Source organism: Pollachius pollachius, assembly GCF_949987615.1.
Source record: "Pollachius pollachius genome assembly, chromosome: 3".
Lineage (NCBI taxonomy): Eukaryota > Metazoa > Chordata > Actinopteri > Gadiformes > Gadidae > Pollachius > Pollachius pollachius.
The window spans coordinates 39,311,397-39,332,231 of NC_136936.1; the positions used below are offsets into that span (position 1 = coordinate 39,311,397).

At 43.5% G+C, this 20,835-nt stretch overlaps 1 protein-coding gene across 1 annotated transcript; it reads left to right on the forward strand.

The window, feature by feature from the left end:
* Positions 1–1,223: 1,223 nt before the first annotated feature.
* On the forward strand, positions 1,224–12,420 carry epsti1 (epithelial stromal interaction 1). The gene is made up of 12 exons (XM_079731557.1): positions 1,224–1,251; positions 1,372–1,498; positions 2,014–2,072; positions 2,202–2,285; positions 3,159–3,232; positions 3,410–3,493; positions 5,696–5,769; positions 6,378–6,462; positions 9,211–9,285; positions 9,977–10,065; positions 10,488–10,663; positions 11,871–12,420. Coding segments are annotated over exons 3-12 (888 nt in total). The 5' UTR covers positions 1,224–1,251; positions 1,372–1,498; positions 2,014–2,071; the 3' UTR covers positions 12,017–12,420.
* Positions 12,421–20,835: the final 8,415 nt, after the last annotated feature.

The following is a 20,835-nucleotide window of genomic DNA, read 5'->3' on the forward strand; positions in this document are numbered from 1 at the left end:
TTTGATTTGCTCTTACCTTGTTTTGACGATCATGACGAGCAGCTGGTTTATCCAGAAATGTATTATTTATTGTAATAATTTAAAAAATTGTTTACTATTGGAGCTTTTTCACAATTGTATCAGTAGTTCCTGAAATTGTTTCAATTTTTTTTGTCAATGCACATACAAAGAAGAGATGGCTTTACACAACATGTATATAGCAAAAAAGACTCAAATATATATATACAAAATGTTTATAGTAAAAAAATATGTATATCTTATGTATATACCTTCCCACAGAAACCTATTCTTCATAAATAAATACTTAATAATTCTTCAAATAGATATGTACTGCTAATGCAGTTTCTCCCTAGAACTGTTCTCTAAGGGGTCAAAGATTGGCTTCCGTGTTTTGAACAAATTTGATCTTTTATAATTTACTAGAATAAGGAACATCTTTTGTATGGAGGCACCACCTGGAACTGCACATTTCTCTATATGATCAAAGAGGGGCTGCCATATTTAGAGAAATCTAACCGTAGACCTACTACACTGTGGATTTGATATTTTGTAGTTTACTAAAGTGAACAACATCTCTAATCCAAGCCTCATGTGACGGAGGAGATGATGACCTTTAGCAAAGTTCAGTCGTAGGGTCCGGAAGGCCACAGGGTCAGCTTTAATTCTCGGCCTGACCACAGTATCTGGTATTACACCAAAGAGAGTGGTTGATGAACTGGATGAAAGGACACCCGAAGTAGCCCCCATAAGGTGTCAACATTACTGGACCAATAGTTGGGAAGAGAAGGACCAAAATATATGAATCAGTTCGGCAGGAACTTGTTGACAGGTGTGGGGGGGGGGTCCATATCAGGATACATTTATAGAAACTGACTTTTGTCCAGTGATTGCGGTGTTGAGTTTTACATTTTATTAGGCCATGCTTGGCACATACAGATGTGATGTTCTATCAGCCAACAATAAGAAACTGAAGGGAGAAAATTCTATCATATCAACATGCGATGGTACCTTCTGATGTAGGGGGTTTGAATAAAAAAATCATCAATGGATGAGGTGTACAGGCTGAGAGGGACATAAGGATTGTGTGTACTGGACAAAGCTACGAGTTGAGGCTATTTTCTAACTAAAATAAACTTTTAATTCTTCGTCCCTCCTTTGGATATATCTTATTTCCACTAGATGGCAGCACTTTAAACCTTGAATCTTAGAGTTTGGCTTCCACATGTACCCTTGTTCACGAGATCACTGAAGGTGAGGGGACTATTCATGGTCCATGGAAGAATAGTGGGTTGAAATTAAGTCTTCTTCTATCATTCCTATTTAACCATTACCGTTAAACCTGTCGGTCTCTCCGTGGATCAATGGATTCAGATCCAAACTATCAAAACAACTTGGACGGCAGGAGAAACCCTGACAATGGAGCTGTCAACCGTCAGAATAACACGAACGATGTAGTCTCACCTGATAACGGAAGTGGAAATGCCCAAGATACTGAAACGTAAGTAAAATGTATATTTGAGTCTCGAATATAATACATGATTGGTATTAGATCATTTTTTAATATAATACAGAAATGGCAACTGTGCTTTATGCATAAAGTTATTTTTAAAGTATATGTACTGAGGGACGTTGTTATTAGTGCAGTTAAGATACATATAACGTTATAATACCGGATTTATACGATGCGAAACTGAACCTAACCAAATAACAGGGACATTTGGGATCACTTTCGTTTCGTCGAAAATGAGAGTGCACATGCGTAGTGCGTACTAGTATTGTGTAAGTAAATAAATACAAGATATGATTATGAATAGCATGAGTAAGAAAATAATTACTACAGGAAAAAAAAGAATAAATATTATTATTTCAATTTCAAATTAAATTCAATGCATGTTTTTTCACCAAGGGTTTCAGACTGTAGGCCTCGTATGCTTTTCATGCATGATCCCATGTTTTACCTGTAGACAACTTTAGAATCTAACACCTCCCTGTCTCAACAATTGTCTGTCCCAGATTTACGGGATTCACCAGGGTGGCCCCAAACGAGACCAGACGGCGTAAGCTACAAATTAGTACGTCTTGTCACCATCAATCCACCCACCCATCATCCTATCTACCTTCACCTTTCTCCAGACAGATTAAACCGTCTTCTGCATATATTTGTGTATCCTAACATGTGTCTGTTATTTTCTTTGCTCCAGTGGCTCAGAAGGAAGAGGAGGACTTTCAGAAGTACAGGGAGTCTCTAAAGCCGGTCACCATCGACGAGCCCCCAGAATTGTTAGGCAAGATGACTTCATACATGTTGGAGGGGGTAAAATAGGATTGGTCAGTTTCATCTCACAATGGCACTGGTGGGTTTCATCTCACTTGACATGTTCGCACCCAAAAGACTTCCATCCAACGTCCACACCCCAATGTTTTTTGGGGCAGTGTGCACGAATCTTACTCTGAAAGAAGGCAAGCTAGTGAAAGTGGTTAGTAGTCTCACAAATCAGACTTAAGATTTGTGTCTAAAGTCTGATGGCAGAATCTGAGTGAGGCTGGGCGTTTCAATCTCTTTTGCTTCTTATTTTTTTCGATCTGTCATTGTGCTGGTGGGTGGCGGAATCTGTAAACGTGTATGCAACCTGGGCCAGCAGTCGTAAACAATATTGTCTGCAATGGTTTAAAATCAACATTATGTAGTCTGGCCACTGTAAAAATACATCTATTCATCTATCTACTCCTTCTGAAACCTTCATGAACTTAAATTTGTATTTGATGGATTATCTCCTCAGTGAACCAGGAAACAAAGCATAACCCTGTCCCTTGCAGTTTCTGGTGTCGAAATCTGGCACCAAGGTAGGCCTACTGGGTTCCCTCCACATCCTCAACCAGCTATAGGCCTCCTTGAGCAGTATTTCCCGACCCCTCCCTGCTCCATTAATGTCATGCATCGGAATTCACTCTAAAGATGCCTTGGATAAAAACGGCAGTGGTCCTCAGAAACAGGGGGGGTCAAGGCCCACTAGGGGGCGCCAGATCGTTTCTACGGGAGCCTTTATGGGAGTAGACTCGTCAAGCGTAACGCTTTTGCACCCCGTGCTCGGCTGGCATCTAAATACACTGTGAAATGAATAATGTGTGTTGAACATGTGCTTTGTGTCTGTAACCAGGTGGGGAGGTGTCGCTGGCCGAGGCAAGGCGAAGGCAGCAGACGCAGTTAGACCAGTCCAGAATACAGAAAAGGGTACCCAACACAAAACAAGCACCTACCACAGACACAAACACTAAAATACATATTCAATTACAGACCACATTGGTGGGGACTGAAATGTTACAGGACTTTGATAGAACTGATATATTAGATGTTTAATGCTTGGATGCAGAAGTGGGAAAATAGTAACATGTTTCATCTGGTTTCAAGTTGAAAAAGGTGGAGCTGGACAGAAGGAGGAGAGCAGAAGAGGTGGAGGAGAACCAGCGGCTGAAAGATGAACAGAGGCGGAAGGTGCGATACAAAAACTCTGCAAAACATAAGATCAAATTTAACTTTATTTACATTTGAGATTTAGAATCTCAATAAGGGAGAGGGTTAGTTCTTGCTTTGTTCTTTAATATCTTGCTTTAGACATGAAATACATGTGATATTTTTTCTCTGCAGTTTTTCAGACATAATTGGGAAAAATTCAGTGCCACCAACTGCCTCTAGATGTCAGCACAGACAAACAACTTTAGGGGTCTCACCACTGTAACACCCCTCCCCATTCCCTAACATCCCAGCCATTAACATGATACCTGATTAATGTTCCCTGTGGTTAGCAGTCAGCCGCATCAATGTAGACCTCTGCCCATTTAGCTCTATAAGACCTTCTCTGCTCGGTACCTGGTTCTCTACTTACTCTGCCTAATAGCGCTTAACGGACCTCAATTTCGCATGATTAATATCATGGGATGAGACCAAGGTTGGGCAGAAGTTCGCTCCACAAACCTTTCACAAGACATATAATCAGATATATACTACAGAAATCGACAACTTTCTGGGCATTTGGATGGCACGCTTAAAAAGTATCTGATCTGTATACGTCTCCAGTCCATCGTTACCTAGCATCAGCTCATACAGGCTTGCAAGCTATCAGGATGTCCCATGGAAGCGTCAAAGTCATTACAAGTGGACCCAGCGGTTGCTGAAGATTACCTTGAGTTTCCTTGCTTCTTAGAATCTGGGCCTAAACGTGAATTGCTTTTCGTGAACCAAACAAGGTGATGTTTTCTAGATTCAGCAAGATGAATGTAGCAACTTCTGTTTACTACTAACAAGGGTTTGGGAGTGAGCAGTGCAGCAGTGTTTGTATAATTATTTATTCAGCTGTGCCCTATCCCGCCACGGATCGAGAACAGACACAAATTGCCACACACACGTTATTGCCAAACACAAAAAAACTGCAAGCCCCCCGCCCCCCCAGTGCTCTAGCAGGGGGGGAGAAGAAGTCAGCCACCACCATCTGGGCCCCCCGGCCTATGGATCACCTTGACCTTAAACACCTGTAAAGCGAGATTCCAATGGGTTATCAAGGCCTTGGTGTCCTCCATGAGGCATAGCCACTGAAGGGTGGCGTGGTCAGAGCAGAGGGTGAATGAACGCTCCTGGAGGTAGTAATGCAGGGTCCTTGTGCACGAACCTGCGCAGCGTGCACTTTTACGTCTGGTTCAACCTCCCCACCATCTGTCAGGGGATGGTAAACAGCGGTGAGACACCGCGGGTCTATTACAATCGGTGAGACACCGCGGGTCTATTAGCTGGTGAGTGGGCGAAGGGTCTGTCCACGTCCGCCATCCTCTCTGCTCTCTGAAGCGCCACCGGGGGTAGGCCCTCCTGAGGCAGGCCAAGGCGGTCAACCCGTGTCTCGGGTAGATCGTATAAATACAGACAAAGCCTATATTTTAGCTCCCATGGATCATTTCCCGGCCTCCCTCATAGAATACTACATAGACACTTTGGCCTCTGTAATGGAAACATGCTGTCGAGTGTCAGGGAGGCTCTGCAAGGGTTTGTTCCATTTGTATTGTACACATTGCATTGTGTAACCTTATAGGGCCCTGTATTCACTTGATATCCACAGGGAGATACAATGCAACTACTCTGTATGAACAGCTTGATACATCAGCATGATATTGATACTGAAATTGATGCCTCAGTTAAGTGTGACTGGGTGTGCATTTGTGTGTGTATGTGTGTGTGTCTTGTGTGGGGTAAGGCTGGTGTGTGTCAGCGTGTTTGTGTGTTTGTGTGTGTGTGTGTGTGTGTGTGTGTGTGTGTGTGTGTGTGTGTGTTGATGAAGCATAATCTTAATGTCTCTGGTTTCATGGTTTCGGGGCTATGATTCGAAGATTGTTAAATGTTCAGCACGTGGTTTATCCAGAGATAGAAGGTAAACAGACATGGACTCTCGAGGTGGTTCATAAAGTGTCTGGTGGACCCAGGTAAGAATCCAGTTGATAGTTGTCAGGGCGGAATGGTATAGAATGTTAGCTTTAATATTGTGTTGTAATGAGTGTTATGTAATGAGGTAATAGAATTGATTCATTTACCTCAGAATGCATGTGTGTTGTTGCTTCCATGCTTTTGTGTACGTGTGTGCACGTGCATGCGTATGCTTGTGTGTGTGTTTGTGTGTGTGTGCGTGCTCGTTTTGCTGTGACATAACGACAGGCAGAGCAATACGAGAGGCGGAGCAAACAGCAGGAGCAGGAGAGGAGCCAGCAGCTGAGACAGGAGCATTGCAGGTCAGCCCGGGATCAGGTTCCCCTTGGCTCATCGCGATATTCCGCTCCGATCCGCCGTGGCCCCTACTGTACACACATCGCATCGGGGGCCCTTGGAAGTGAAAATGAATCCCACATTTTTGTTATGAATGCGTCTTGTGTGTCCTATGCATTATTCATCAGTGTAACTCACAGAGCTATGGTGGGACAAGCGACCGCCAGCAAACCTTACCGGGTTATTAAAAAAGGGCTTTAGCGTCCGCGGGCTGCAGGCCAAATCACCACAGATCAGGGGCCACGACAAACCCATGTACGAGCCATCAGAGGGAGGAACAATGCATTAGATGTAGAGCTATGTGTGAGGCGCTGGAGGGTGGGGGGGTGAACCAGCAGGGGGGAGAAAGGGCCGCGAGCTGGAGCATGAGGGAGTTGAGTAAACCATGAGGGGCTCCAGGACTGTCAGGGTCCCGGAAATGTGGGTGAAACTAATACCCCTTCATCCTTCTCTTCTATGTATTGTTTTTTACAAATCCCACGCTTTGTTTATTTGCGTGTTTGGTGTGTGTGTGTGTGTGTGTGTGTGTGCGTGTGTGCGTGTGCGTGTGCGTGTGTGTGTGTGTGTGTTACAGAGTTACTGAAACCTTTTTGCAGAAGCTCCAGCGTGAAGGCTCTTCTCCAGCATCATCCAGCAGTGGATCACAAACCCACGCCCTGGTATGTCAGAATCCCAGCGCCGAGTCCACACCGTTTGTACCCTCCATATTAAGACCTACCCTCTCCTCCTGCTGAGTGTGTATGGGTCTGTGTGTGTGCGTCCACCGTTCACGCCAGCATCTGCACAAGCTCCAATGTATCTTGGTCCACAGGTCTTGGAGTTCAGTGTTCATGTCTGTGTCAGTGGTGCAGGACAGGGAATCCCTACTGTGCTCATTCACACCAATATATCCACCTTTAAAGGCTGTTTTCTCTGCAAACATGCCGGTGCTATGGAGCTCGCGTCCTCAGGGGCCACTGAGGCCCCCGGGCAGCTGGGCCCGCAAACCCCCACTACGTCTATTTGAATGTGTATATATATTGTATAAATATGTATGTATTCACATTCTTATATTATTTCATTGTTGGTTGTTCTCTGTTAGCCCATCTCCCTCTCCCCTTCCTTTATGATACACTCTCTCTCTCTCTCTCTCTCTCTCTCTCTCTCTCTCTCTCTTCCTCTCTCTCTCTCGCTCGTTCTCTTTCTGTCTCTCTTTCTCTGTCTCTCTCTCTATATATCTCTCTCTCACTCTCTTTCTCTCTCTCGCTGTCTCTCATTCTCTCTCTCTCCCACTCCTACTCTCTCCCCTCTGTCTCTCAGACGGATCTGATCCATCTGTCTTTCCCTCCTCATGCTTTCCCAGGCGAGACTGAGTTCAAGGGACTTCCCAGAGTCCGTGCTGAGCGCAGACACACACGCACACACATTTCAGACACAAAGTACACACGCACCCACAAACACACATTACAGACACAAACTACACACCCACACACAAACACACATTACAGACACAAACTACACACGCACACACAAACACACATTACAGACACAAACAACACACGCAAACACACAGTGCACACCGACAATATGCACACACACACTTCTAGTGCACACACACTACTAATGCACACACACACACACACACACACAAACAGTAGACATGCACACCCACGTACACACCCACTGCACATCTACACACACTCCAACACACACTTCACAAGCACAGGCACAGACACACCCACACACACATTATAAATGCACCCACGCCAGCACACACACACACAAACACAGACACACACACAGACATGGGGAAGAAAAAAAAAGAGTGAGTGTTGTATGCAGCGACGTGGAGGGTTGTGGTACAACCTGGAGCAGCTTAGGGGTCATACTAAAAGTCCCTGGACTACTGCCAAGCTTCCCCCTCACCCCCACCGACCCCTCCCTCCCCCGACAGAGGGATGGGGAAGTCCTGGGCGCCGATGGGATGACCTGAACTCACCTTTTTATTTTGTTTTTCCTTTCCCTTCTATCGTCATCCAGTGATTCCCGACCATACCTGGGAGTCGCCCTCCCCTGCCTCCCTCTCTCCCTCCCTCCCTCCTTCCCTCCCTCCCTCCCTATCTCCCATTAAATCAACTACTGTGCTCAACTCCTCGACCACATGTAAAAAGCAGAGGACAAAATCAACAGTCGGTGAACAGGTTCTGTCAACGACGGCGCTCAGATGTGAACGATGTTCACAAGTGAATGATGTTCAGAGGTTCGCCTACACTGGCCGCCTCACCACCTCTGTCTGTGGTGATGATTTCTATGGAGAGAAAGCCGTATGTTAAAACAACAGGGGGCGGACAGAGAACAACATAGTAAGGAATGGCCGTATCCTCGTGTGGTGACAGAGGAGCATCGTTTGAGTTTAATGTCTTGCTCCCTGCGGGGAGTTGGGAGCGGCTGTTTTCCTTTTGTTTTGAGTATTATCAAATATTTGATAAAAAAATATTATTATATTTTCATAGTTCTCTGGATCACCGACCCATTGATTTAGTGGGAGAGAGGGGGAGGGAGGGGGAGGGAGGGGGAGAGAGAGACAGAGAGAGATTTAGAGAGGGGGGACGCCAGACTGTAATAGGAGGGGAACCCGCAAGAGTGAAGCACATTTTGGCCGGCTGAATAAATGGACACTGCATATCAACAGATCTCAAGCAGCATTGGGCTCTGGCTCTTCTCCTTCACCTTTGCCCTACTTAGAGGAAAAGTATTTTCCTCCATTTTATTTGTATCCCACAAAAAGAGAGATTGTACAATATTATACTAACAAATCATTAACAGAGAATGTTTTTTGCGTCCAAATGTCCTCTTTCCTTTGTTATCTGCTTGTCTCCTCTCCTCTCGTTTCCTCTCCTTTACTCCCTCCTTCCCCTCTCTTCTTTCCTTCAATGTCCTTTACCCTCTAATCTCCTCCCCACTGCTATCCTCTACTCTACCCAAGTTTCTTCTCCTCTCCTCTACTCCAGTCTATCCTCTCCACCCCTCTCCTCTCCCCAAGTCTCTCCAAATCTCCAATCCCCTCTCCTCTACTCCACTCCATTCTCTCCTCCTCTCATCTCCTCTCCTCCGCTCGTCTCTCCTCCTCTCCTCTCCTCTCCTCTACCCTAGTCTCTCCCCCTCTCCACTTCCCTCTCCTCTCCTCCACTCCAGTCTCTCGTCCTCTCCCCTTTGCTGCCCTTTCCTCTCTTCTCCTCTATTGTCCTCTCCCCCCGCTTTCCCTCTCCTGTAAGAAATCACAGGTTAGCAGATGAAAGACATGGAACAGTGTGGGACCGTCTTGATGTGGTTTTAAACAAGATGCTGAGAACCGTGTTCCTCAGATGTTTCCTTACCTCACATCCCTTTTATGTGAGTGTGTTTCTCTGTGTGTTTACACTCGCCAGCATGGAGGTGGGGAGGAGAACGAGAGGTGGAGAGGGGCAGAGAGCTCAGGGGTGCACCTGAAGAAGAAGGAACAGGTGAGGGATGATGAGTAAGCTGAAGCTTACCGGCGTGTTGGCTTGTGTTCTGACGGTCCTACCGACCCCTCCAGATGGGCAGTGTACGCCCATAGACAGTTACCCAATTTAGCCAATGCTGAGTGTTTCCTCCTAACCAGTTCCATCAAATTAATTTCACCCTTATTTCATCCTGAAGCACTACTTCAGTTGTAGTTTTTTAATCGTTGTTTTAACCACCTTCCAATTTGATCTGCATACAAGAATGTATGGCACTTGGTGCTTCATCCCAGCACAGGTTGTCACCTACACACGGCACCACTCTTACTCGCTCGTGTAAGAGTGGGATATTCCTTCCCACAGACATTTACATGACACACTTTATCAAAGTACACTATATGTGAGACTATGGCACACTTCCAAACCACGTGGCTTACTCCTTGTGTGATTAGTTTAAGTTCACACGGGAGAGCTGCAACTTTCCAGTTACATGTTTGAAAAGCAGCACTAACGTTTTCTCTAGGCCTCCTTAAAATATAATGTTTCTGTTATCAATGTTGCCTCAGTGGCTTTTTGGCTCAGTTGGCTCAGTTAGCTATTTAATATAGTGTCTGATAAGGACAACAAAAGCCTTTGCTGATAAGATTTGAAGTTATCTACCTTCATATGGATGGCGTTTGACTTATTGTTATTGTTTTTCTAATCCGACCAGACTCTCCCTGTTCCAAAGGGCCAGACCTTGCAGGACGATCCCAGAGTGAGAGCTATGGGGAGCGGACAAGAACAAGCAGACCACAGAAAGTATGTTACGCACACACATTTACATTCAAACGCTCACATAAACACACACACACACCCACGCATGCAAACGTGTGGACACACACTCATACACACACACACAGACAAAAACTTTCATAAAAGGTACGTTATGCACACACATGCACGCACGCAAATACACACATACACACACACACAGTGTCAGACACCCACAGACATCCACTCACACATGCATTCAATGCATTGACGCATTGACGCACACATGCACGCACACACACACACACACACAGACACACACACACACACGTTATATCGGAACGAACAGACGTAATCATAGAAACATCACGTCACATATTACGTGACGTGTCATATCTCATATGCTGCCATGGTAACACAAACACAGTTAAAGTAGACCATTAAGGCTTGATGTCACCTTACTTTTGCAGGCTGAACTCAGCATTCCTGGACCGACTGGAGGGTCGCGGCCGGGCCGATGACGCATTGGCCTTCCGAGACTCCGAGAGCTGGGAATCCCAACGTTCCGAACCACCGCAATGTTCCGTCGCTCATACAACACCAGATCCACCACAGAGCGATGCCGAATGGCCGGAATTGGCGGCGGGTGAGCTGACCTGAATGAGCTGGAATGGGCCGGAATGAGCCGGAGTGTCACAGGTGGCAAAGGGGTTGTGAGCTGTGTCCGATCAGCGCTCAGCTTCTGCCTCATCCATGGTTAACCAAGCCTGAATCAGAGAGGGATGTTCTTAGGAGCCGGTGCTGCCCACCTCATCCTTTGTTAGACAACCTTGATTGTGTGTTTAGTCTGTGGCACATCAAAGGTTTTCGTGTGTATTCTGTAAGAAAAAATGGAAATGTAGGTAGACTGTTTTATGTGGGGCTATGGCGCATCACATTCGCTGTTCGGATTGAACTGGTTTTGTGTGAGTATGTGTGCGCATGTGCGTGTGTGTGTGCGCATGTGCGTGTGTGTATGTGTGCGCATGTGCGTGTGTGTGTGTGTGAACGGATGCAGAAGGCACTTTATGTGCACTACTAATTAGTAGCTGAGAGGGGGACATTTTGTGGTTGCGTCAAGTCTGACAGACTCGTGGCTTCCTGCCCGGGAAGAGTACTTCCTGTCCAGGGTGACGGGAACTAGCTTACTAGCAGTAGTATACGTGCTCTGACGTACAAAACACAACAAATTAAGGTTTGGTGCTGGGTGCTTTCTCAAAAATGATGTGCTTGCCATTAACGTGCCACCGATAGGCCGCTTACATGGTGACAATGATGATTGTTATTGTTTTTCGATCATTGTTTAGTTATTCATCTAGAAATGTACAAGCCCTAAGGTTGCCTGCTGGTTTACGTTATAGCCAAAATAGCCAAAGCAGGAGCAACGTCAAACAATTCACTTCTTTTCTCGGATTGTCAAGAAAGCGTTTCTAAATGTCCATGTCACAGCTACAGTTAATTACAGTTAATTACACTTATCGAATATAGAATATCATCTAAACTCTCCCATGCTCTGTAAATATTTAGGAACAGCGTTTTCGTATCCATTTTGATCTACGCGGCACATGCAGTGCTTGCATCAGTGATTACCAATCTTAGTATCAGTTTTGTGTAATTTCCCAACAAGGCCAACCTTAACTCAGTCCGTTGTCTAACAAGGGGGTCAGGCCGCAGAGTACTAGCCTCAGTGGAAGTAAGAGCTTTCCTACTTCAAATGAAGAGTCAAGACTTTACGAAGTGAACAAAGTCAGTGAAAAAAGGTGCATCTGCATCCATCCGTTAAGTTGTGATTCTTTTTGTCTTTGTTTTTCCAGACTTTGAGGCTGAGTTTGACTGGGCCGTTCAGAAGCTCAAAGTCACTTTCCCCGAGTGTAATCAAAGGTTTCTGGAGGACATCCTGAACCAGTGTGACGGAGATGGCCAGCAGGCGGCCGCGTTGCTCCAAGAGACCATGAGCTGATTGACCTTGTGTCTCTGAACAACGGGACCGCCACTTCTTGGCATGGTATCTCATACAAATGGTCGCATAAGCCATTACAGAAATTTGAAATGCTCAGGCTAAAAGCTCCCTAATGCGTACAAGTTTACATAAGTACATGGATTGAATTTCACTTGGAAAGTCTTATTTATAATACCACATCACAATCTTTGTTTTGCCAAAATTCTATATTCATAATATACTTTCTCATCGAGATTTTAGCCTGTGATCAATTGTAGTGATCTGTTTGTTGTCATGGGCATTCCCTTGAATGCCAATAAATCATTTTGTGTGTTTGTCTTGATGGTTGAAATTGTTTAGCTATAGGTCATCGCTATGACTCATAATCTTTGAATGTTTGGTTCCTAATTAAATCAGTGTGTGTTGGAACAACTCTCCCCAAATGTCTGCTTCTTTCTAAGGTTTCATATCATTTCAGAAGAAAGATGCACTCAACTTTGCAGAGGAAATATCTATTTCAAAGCTACATAAAATGAATGTAATCAAAGAGACCGTGGGATTCATCAAAGTGACACATTGGAAATTACCATATATTCCTTTGTCTGCTTCGAGATTAAATTTCTTGGCCACACAAAAAAAAGTCATTCATGTTTGGTTTGAAGACACAAAGAAGCATTTGAAAAAAACCAATGCCATGTAGGCCGTGTCTATTTCCCCTTTTCATTCCCACATTAAAGCAAAAGGATCAACGTTTTTATAAAGAAAAAAGCTCTTCTCTCGTGGCCGTGCTATCCACCGGGCCAACACACAAGGACAGCTCTTGTGTGGTGTGGCGTGGGGTTTCCAAGCACACACAAACACGCACGCCCACACAGACATGCACGCGCACACACCTCAACAATGCAGTTTCTTTTTTAGTCATTGTAGGAAGCTTGAATGCCACACTCCCACACTCTTCGTCACTGGTCTTTGGCTCCCCACCATAGAGCGTAGGACGTGATGCTTATCACCTGCCGGACTCTACAACAAAGAACAGAAAGAAGAGTGTTGCCCTCAATGTGGCGGGACAAAGCAGAGGAGAAAGCCCCGGATCAAAGGGTGATGAGGTCATCACGGAACACTTTCACTGTAAAATGATGACACACCGCAACTGACGATGACAGACCCACGCCTAGCCTAGAACGTGTGTATCCGTGTGTGCCTGTGTGTGGGCGTTGGCGTGTGTGTGTGTGTGCATGTATGTTTGTGTGGGTGTGTGTGTGTGTGAGAGTGTGTGTGTGTGTGTGCGCGCGCGCGTGTGTGTTTGTGTGTGTGTGCCTGCATGTGCCTCTGTCTGTGTGAGTGGGCTTGTTGGCAGGGGATCTGGTGCATGAGTTTTGCATCTCTGATCTGTCTCACTCAGATCAAGCCAAACTTTGATAAATGTATTGTGTGAGTGGGTGTGTTTATGTGTGTGTGTATGTGTGTGTGTGTGTGTGTGTGTGATTGTGTGTGTGTCTGCCGCCCTAATGGGGTGCAGCGGATGTCTGTGTGCTGATGAGAGATTGGGCTGGAAAGGTATCGCATGATGTGTCCTCTGGCTGTGTGTATCCTTTACCGAGCGGTTCAATCAGTTCAAGAACACACACACTGCTGTGTATGTATGTGTGTGTGTGTGTGTGTGTGTGTGTGTGTGTGTGTGTGTGTGTGTGTGTGTGTGTGTGTATGTGTGTGTGTCTGTGTGTGGCATAGGGCAATGTTCTTGTGGAGCAAACTGCTCTTTGGGAACCAAATTGGGTTTGATTCCTCACAGCTCGGCTCCATACTGATGTATGATCATGTCTGGGTCTGCAGTCTGCACACACCCATTAAAATAGAGAGAGAGAGAGAGAGAGAGAGAGAGAGAGAGAGAGAGAGAGAGAGAGAGACAGAGAGACAGAGAAAGAGAGAGAGAGAGAGAGAGTGAGAGAGAGAGAGAGAGAGAGAGAGAGAGAGAGAGAGAGAGAGAGACAGGGAGACATAGAGCGAGAGAGTTAAAGATCAGAGAGAGAGTGCAATGTGTATTTTTGAGTGTGGCCAGTGTTGTCCCAGACACATAGACATACACAGACAGCAGCGGGAAAAGGATGAGGAAAACGGCTGGCAGCTGGGTGGTATGCCTTAGTGTGTGAGTGTGTGTGTGTGTGTGTGTGTGTGTGTGTGTGTGTGTGTGTGTGTGTGTGTGTGTGTGTGTGTGTGTGTGTGTTAGTGTGTGTGTGTGCATTCGGGTCTCCTGCAGCTTCAAAGTCCAAGACCGCGCGCCGGCGCGGCACCCCAGATCTGCTTCAAAACAAATGCATTCGTCTCGAGATGAAAAGACGACAAAAACAAAACACAACACAAAAGCTAGAAGCGGAAAAAACCCAGAGGAGGCGAGGCGGGGCACGCCCACCTGGCCCCTGTGTACCAGGGTGACACCGATCCCTTCCTGTCCGCCCGCGAAAGCACCAGGGGACCACAAGGTGTTTTTCTTGAGACCAGATCAGAGCCGGCTGCACAGGAAGAAGCTGCCTCTGCACTCTCTCACACTGTCCGCGTTCACATGGACTCTGCAAAGGCCAACCAGCCCACTCTCCCACCCTGCGCCCAACCCCACCATGACCTATAGTGCAGCACGGGGGGAATCGGAAGATGCTTGTGCACAATATAATGTCTGTTTGCATGTGTGTGTCAAGATTTGTGTACACACATATCCATTGACATATACAAAAATACACGCATATGCATTGAGACACAAACACACGTGTGGGTGTTTGCTTGTGTGTGTGTGTGTGTGTGTGTGTGTGTGTGTGTGTGTGTGTGTGAGTAGGCATACATGGTTTACAAGACCAATTTTCAGGTTTACTCACCAGCATTACGAGACCAATCGGGTTATGGAACCAATTTTGATGGTCTCGTAAACCTAAAACTTTATATTGTTATAATTATTGAATATTAATTGTTTCAGTCATTTTGAAGATATGTGTGATTACATAGTTTCTAGTGTTATGAGTTAATATAGTTGTTTTACTTTTATGGCCCACCCCCTGCCTTTCTGAGGTTCACACAAATTGGTCTCACAAGGCAGGACGTGTTTGTGAGACCAGGACGTGTGTGTCCGACAGCGCCACCTCAGGCTGCAAGTGACATTGCAAAGTACACACACTCCCGCGAAAACATACACAACTTCCCGCGAAAATATACACAACGCGGGAAATATACACAACGCGGGAAAATATACACAACGCAGGCTTGCAGTGTGGACCAGCCGGACAAGCGAGCGGGATGAACTTGAAAAAGTAAGTTTTTTGTACTTATTATTTATTGTTCTCTATTCTTCTTCTTATTGCTGCTCTTCTATCTTGCTTTATCTTATCTTATTGCCAGCATGAATTAATGTTCATGCTGGTTGCTAGCTAACAGGTTACTCAAAGACCTTAGGGAGTTATCTGATAACTACACACTCTAGGCCTACTCTGTAATCTGCGCTTTTATTCGAGGGGTAGGTTGTGTTGTTTGCATAAAATATTGGTGCTCTATAATCCCGAATTATCGTTTATGAGCTGCTTCATGAAGTTTGATATGAAGTTATGGTTATAGCTATGATTTCAGCTGTATTTTGGGCATATAAACGAGCTTTGTACCGGTTTTAGATCGGGATTGTATTCTGTTTTTATCGCTAAAAGCGACCGATTTCTAAAACAACAGACTGAGTCAGAGCAATAATTTGATTGAGGGTGGGTGCTGCCGGAGCATGGACACTGCCATTGAATCGGTCTGCTGCCGAGAGGTCCTGGTCAACCGTGACCATCTAATGGTGGGATTAGGTTGCATAACCATGCATAGGGTATTTCGGATGCTGTGCGGCGAGAGAGAGGTTTTGGAAGTGGCCATGTTCTCTCCAAGGGACGTCCGAGCGGAGACACTGGCGCGCCCCATAAATAGCAACCAAGTAACAAGGCTAAAACGATCATTCCCCCTCCGTTTTCCTTCGATGCGTTTCAGGAATTTCTCCGTAAAGACCGACTCATTGCGGAAACGCAGCGAGCTGTGCAAACGCTGTAGTACCTACATATTCAAGGCGCTGGTTCTCCACAAAAAACAGCGAGTCAAGCCTGCGCGCACCTGCGTGCTTTATAAAAACATTCAAGTCGAGGAGGAGATAGTAGTTGTTTAACCTTTTAGATTGAGTAGAAATACTTTTTAATGTACAACTAGTAATTCAATTGACCAAGGGGCTGTATTTAGAGCTACAAAAATAATACAAAAAAAACCCTGTAACTTTCAACGCAACTCTACCGTAGCTTCAGGCGTCCACATGAATCCTAACACGAAACCGCATAGGTCCCATAGCACCCTGGGACCATGGACCTATGAAATAACATGGTTTATTATCTGCCTAATAACATGGTTATTAAAGACATAGTTTCACAAAAAAATCGTCCCCGGGTGGACGGGACCCGAAAGACATGTTAGATGCACTTTGGGAGATACACTCGCGGATGAGCGTATATGCGAGGCGGATTCACGAGTGTCACGTTTACTTTAGGTGGATGTTGGAGGTTTACTTTCTGGTGGATGTTGATGGATATTGCCCTGATGGATATTGCACAGATAAATCTTACTATGAAACTACTTCTTAGAGTTTAACTCCCTGTGCATCAGCAATCGGCTAGTCAGTGAACAACAGGGTGAGTAGAAAGGGACATTTGTGGAACTTCTGTTTACTGACCCCCCCCCCCGTGGTTTAATTAGCAGCTTGGAAACATAGATCTGTGATATCGTCTGAGTAATAGTTTATACACTTTATGGTTGGAGTGCTAGCTTGTGGAGATTGACATGACAGGGGCTGATTGACATCGGAGGGTTAGTCAGTTTTAACGCTGCCAGCCAAGGGCTGGTTTCCGATTCAAAGGTACCCTGTGGAAATGTATGATTACCCCAGCTCCCTTGGCCCTTTATAATTCATTAATGCAACCAGGGGGACTGCAATAAGATGATCCTCCTGTGAAACTGGTTGTTTGATTTTCCGTAGCCATTTCAGCGAGCCTCAGAGCCTGACTCATTACCTGCTATGGCTGCTAGAGCCACAGAGTAGGAGTAGGTTACCACGCCAGTGACGTAGCTGATTGTTGAAATCCAACATAATCAACACTTACACCCCTTTCACCGTACAATTTAATCCCTTTTAGCAAGTTCAGCACTTTTTAGTTATTGTACCATTGAGAAGGCAGACAATACATCTGTTATATCAACTAAACTAAACTAAACTCAAATTTCAGTTCAGTACATCTTTAAGCTGTGTCGGTGACTAACAATACTTTTTTAGGCCACAGCTAAAATGAGTTCTGATAATGCTATATATTTGTAAGGACTAACTTGAAACAATATTTTGCAGTGAGGCGAGGCAGAATAGACCCGATTTGTGCAGCACAACATCAAGTAAGGCAGAAGAAGGACAGCGCGTTGTGTGTCTCGAGATACATCAGCCCCATCAAAGGTAAGCTTTTGCTTTAAACCCTGTATGTATTGCGTACTGTAAGGGTTTGATTTGAGATTTGACCATGTCTGATGTCTTGTCTCTCAAAGCCCCCAAATCACAATAAGCTTTAATTTTATTAATTTCCTTTTTTTCAGTTTTTGGTCAGTTTTAGGGCATTTTAAGAGTCAGTTTCAGTAGTTTATGGTCAATTGTGGTCAGATTTTGTGTCTCCCACAATCTTGCTCAAAAAGGTTTGTCAATGAATACACTGTGTCAGAGTAGATTCAAACAAAGGAAGTGCTTTAAAATGGCCTGAAACAATGCAAAATACTGCTTCCGTATGTGACTAGGATTCAGTATGGCTTGTGTGTTTTTTGTGTTTGCATGATCATGGTGTTTGAGGCCAGTGTTTGGCATATGAGGACAACAGTGAAACAGTGTAACCAATTCTTTAGTACAAAGACTTGTGTGTGTGTTTGTGTGTGGCCCAGTGATGGTTTACAAGGACAGAGTTAGGCATACAAGGTCATACAGTAAAATACAGTATGTCACATCAGTTTTGTATGACTTTAAATATTGGCTTTTGACAAAAGCAGATTTAGGATCAAATTTCACAACGTTTTCATCAAGAAATGCCTTTTCTCATTGAGGAAAAACAGCAAATATTTGAATCTGTACAGTAATGATGAGATGATATTTGATGAGTGAGTTAGCAGATCTTATGAATATCACCTTCTTTCCTCATGATTGTCATTTTCTATCATAATATCTCATTTTCATCTAATAATTTTACTTTTTTTATTACGCTCGTTTTCATTACCTGTTATTTATTTATTTATTTATTGATAGGAAGAGTTGTGTTTGCATTGGAGCCAATTCGTAAAGGCTTCCAAATCACAATAAGCTTTAATCTTATGCATTTAATTTTTTTCAGTTTTAGGGCATTTTAAGAGTCAGTTTCAGTAGTTTATGGTCAATTGTGGTCAGATTTTGTGTCTCCCACAATCTTGCTCAAAAAGGTTTGTCAATGAATACACTGTGTCAGAGTAGATTCAAACAAAGGAAGTGCTTTAAAATGGCCTGAAACAATGCAAAATACTGCTTCCGTATGTGACTAGGATTCAGTATGGCTTGTGTGTTTTTTGTGTTTGCATGATCATGGTGTTTGAGGCCAGTGTTTGGCATATGAGGACAACAGTGAAACAGTGTAACCAATTCTTTAGTACAAAGACTTGTGTGTGTGTTTGTGTGTGGCCCAGTGATGGTTTATAAGGACAGAGTTAGGCATACAAGGTCATACAGTAAAATACAGTATGTCACATCAGTTTTGTATGACTTTAAATATTGGCTTTTGACAAAAGCAGATTTAGGATCAAATTTCACAACGTTTTCATCAAGAAATGCCTTTTCTCATTGAGGAAAAACAGCAAATATTTGAATCTGTACAGTAATGATGAGATGATATTTGATGAGTGAGTTAGCAGATCTTATGAATATCACCTTCTTTCCTCATGATTGTCATTTTCTATCATAATATCTCATTTTCATCTAATAATTTTACTTTTTTTATTACGCTCGTTTTCATTACCTGTTATTTATTTATTTATTTATTTATTGATAGGAAGAGTTGTGTTTGCATTTTAGCCAATTCGTAAAGGCTTCCAAATCACAATAAGCTTTAATCTTATTCATTTAATTTTTTTCAGTTTAAGGGCATTTTAAGAGTCAGTTTCAGTAGTTTATGGTCAATTGTGGTCAGATTTTGTGTCTCCCACAATCTTGCTCAAAAAGGTTTGTCAATGAATACACTGTGTCAGAGTAGATTCAAACAAAGGAAGTGCTTTAAAATGGCCTGAAACAATGCAAAATACTGCTTCCGTATGTGACTAGGATTCAGTATGGCTTGTGTGTTTTTTGTGTTTGCATGATCATGGTGTTTGAGGCCAGTGTTTGGCATATGAGGACAACAGTGAAACAGTGTAACCAATTCTTTAGTACAAAGACTTGTGTGTGTGTTTGTGTGTGGCCCAGTGATGGTTTATAAGGACAGAGTTAGGCATACAAGGTCATACAGTAAAATACAGTATGTCACATCAGTTTTGTATGACTTTAAATATTGGCTTTTGACAAAAGCAGATTTAGGATCAAATTTCACAACGTTTTCATCAAGAAATGCCTTTTCTCATTGAGGAAAAACAGCAAATATTTGAATCTGTACAGTAATGATGAGATGATATTTGATGAGTGAGTTAGCAGATCTTATGAATATCACCTTCTTTCCTCATGATTGTCATTTTCTATCATAATATCTCATTTTCATCTAATAATTTTACTTTTTTTATTACGCTCGTTTTCATTACCTGTTATTTATTTATTTATTTATTGATAGGAAGAGTTGTGTTTGCATTTTAGCCAATTCGTAAAGGCTTCCAAATCACAATAAGCTTTAATCTTATTCATTTAATTTTTTTCAGTTTTAGGGCATTTTAAGAGTCAGTTTCAGTAGTTTATGGTCAATTGTGGTCAGATTTTGTGTCTCCCACAATCTTGCTCAAAAAGGTTTGTCAATGAATACACTGTGTCAGAGTAGATTCAAACAAAGGAAGTGCTTTAAAATGGCCTGAAACAATGCAAAATACTGCTTCCGTATGTGACTAGGATTCAGTATGGCTTGTGTGTTTTTTGTGTTTGCATGATCATGGTGTTTGAGGCCAGTGTTTGGCATATGAGGACAACAGTGAAACAGTGTAACCAATTCTTTAGTACAAAGACTTGTGTGTGTATTTGTGTGTGGCCCAGTGATGGTTTATAAGGACAGAGTTAGGCATACAAGGTCATACAGTAAAATACAGTATGTCACATCAGTTTTGTATGACTTTAAATATTAGCTTTTGACAAAAGCAGTTTTAGGATCAAATTTCACACTGTTTACATCAAGTAATGCCTTCATCTCATTGAGGAAAAACAGCAAATATTTGAATCTGTACAGTAATGTTGAGATGATATTTGATGAGTGAGTTAGCAGATCTTATGAATATCCCCTTCTTTCCTCATGATTGTCATTTTCTATCATAATATCTAATTTTCATCTAATAATTTTACTTTTTTTATTACGCTTGTTTTCATTCACTGTTATTTATTTATTTATTGATAGGAAGAGTTGTGTTTGCATTGGAGCCAATTCGTAAAGGCTTCCAAATCAAAATAAGCTTTAATCTTATTCATTTCCTTTTTTTCAGTTTTAGGGCATTTTAAGGGTCAGTTTCAGTAGTTTATGGTCAATTGTGGTCAGATTTTGTGTCTCCCACAATCTTGCTCAAAAAGGTTTGTCAATACACTGTGTCAGAGTAGATTCAAACAA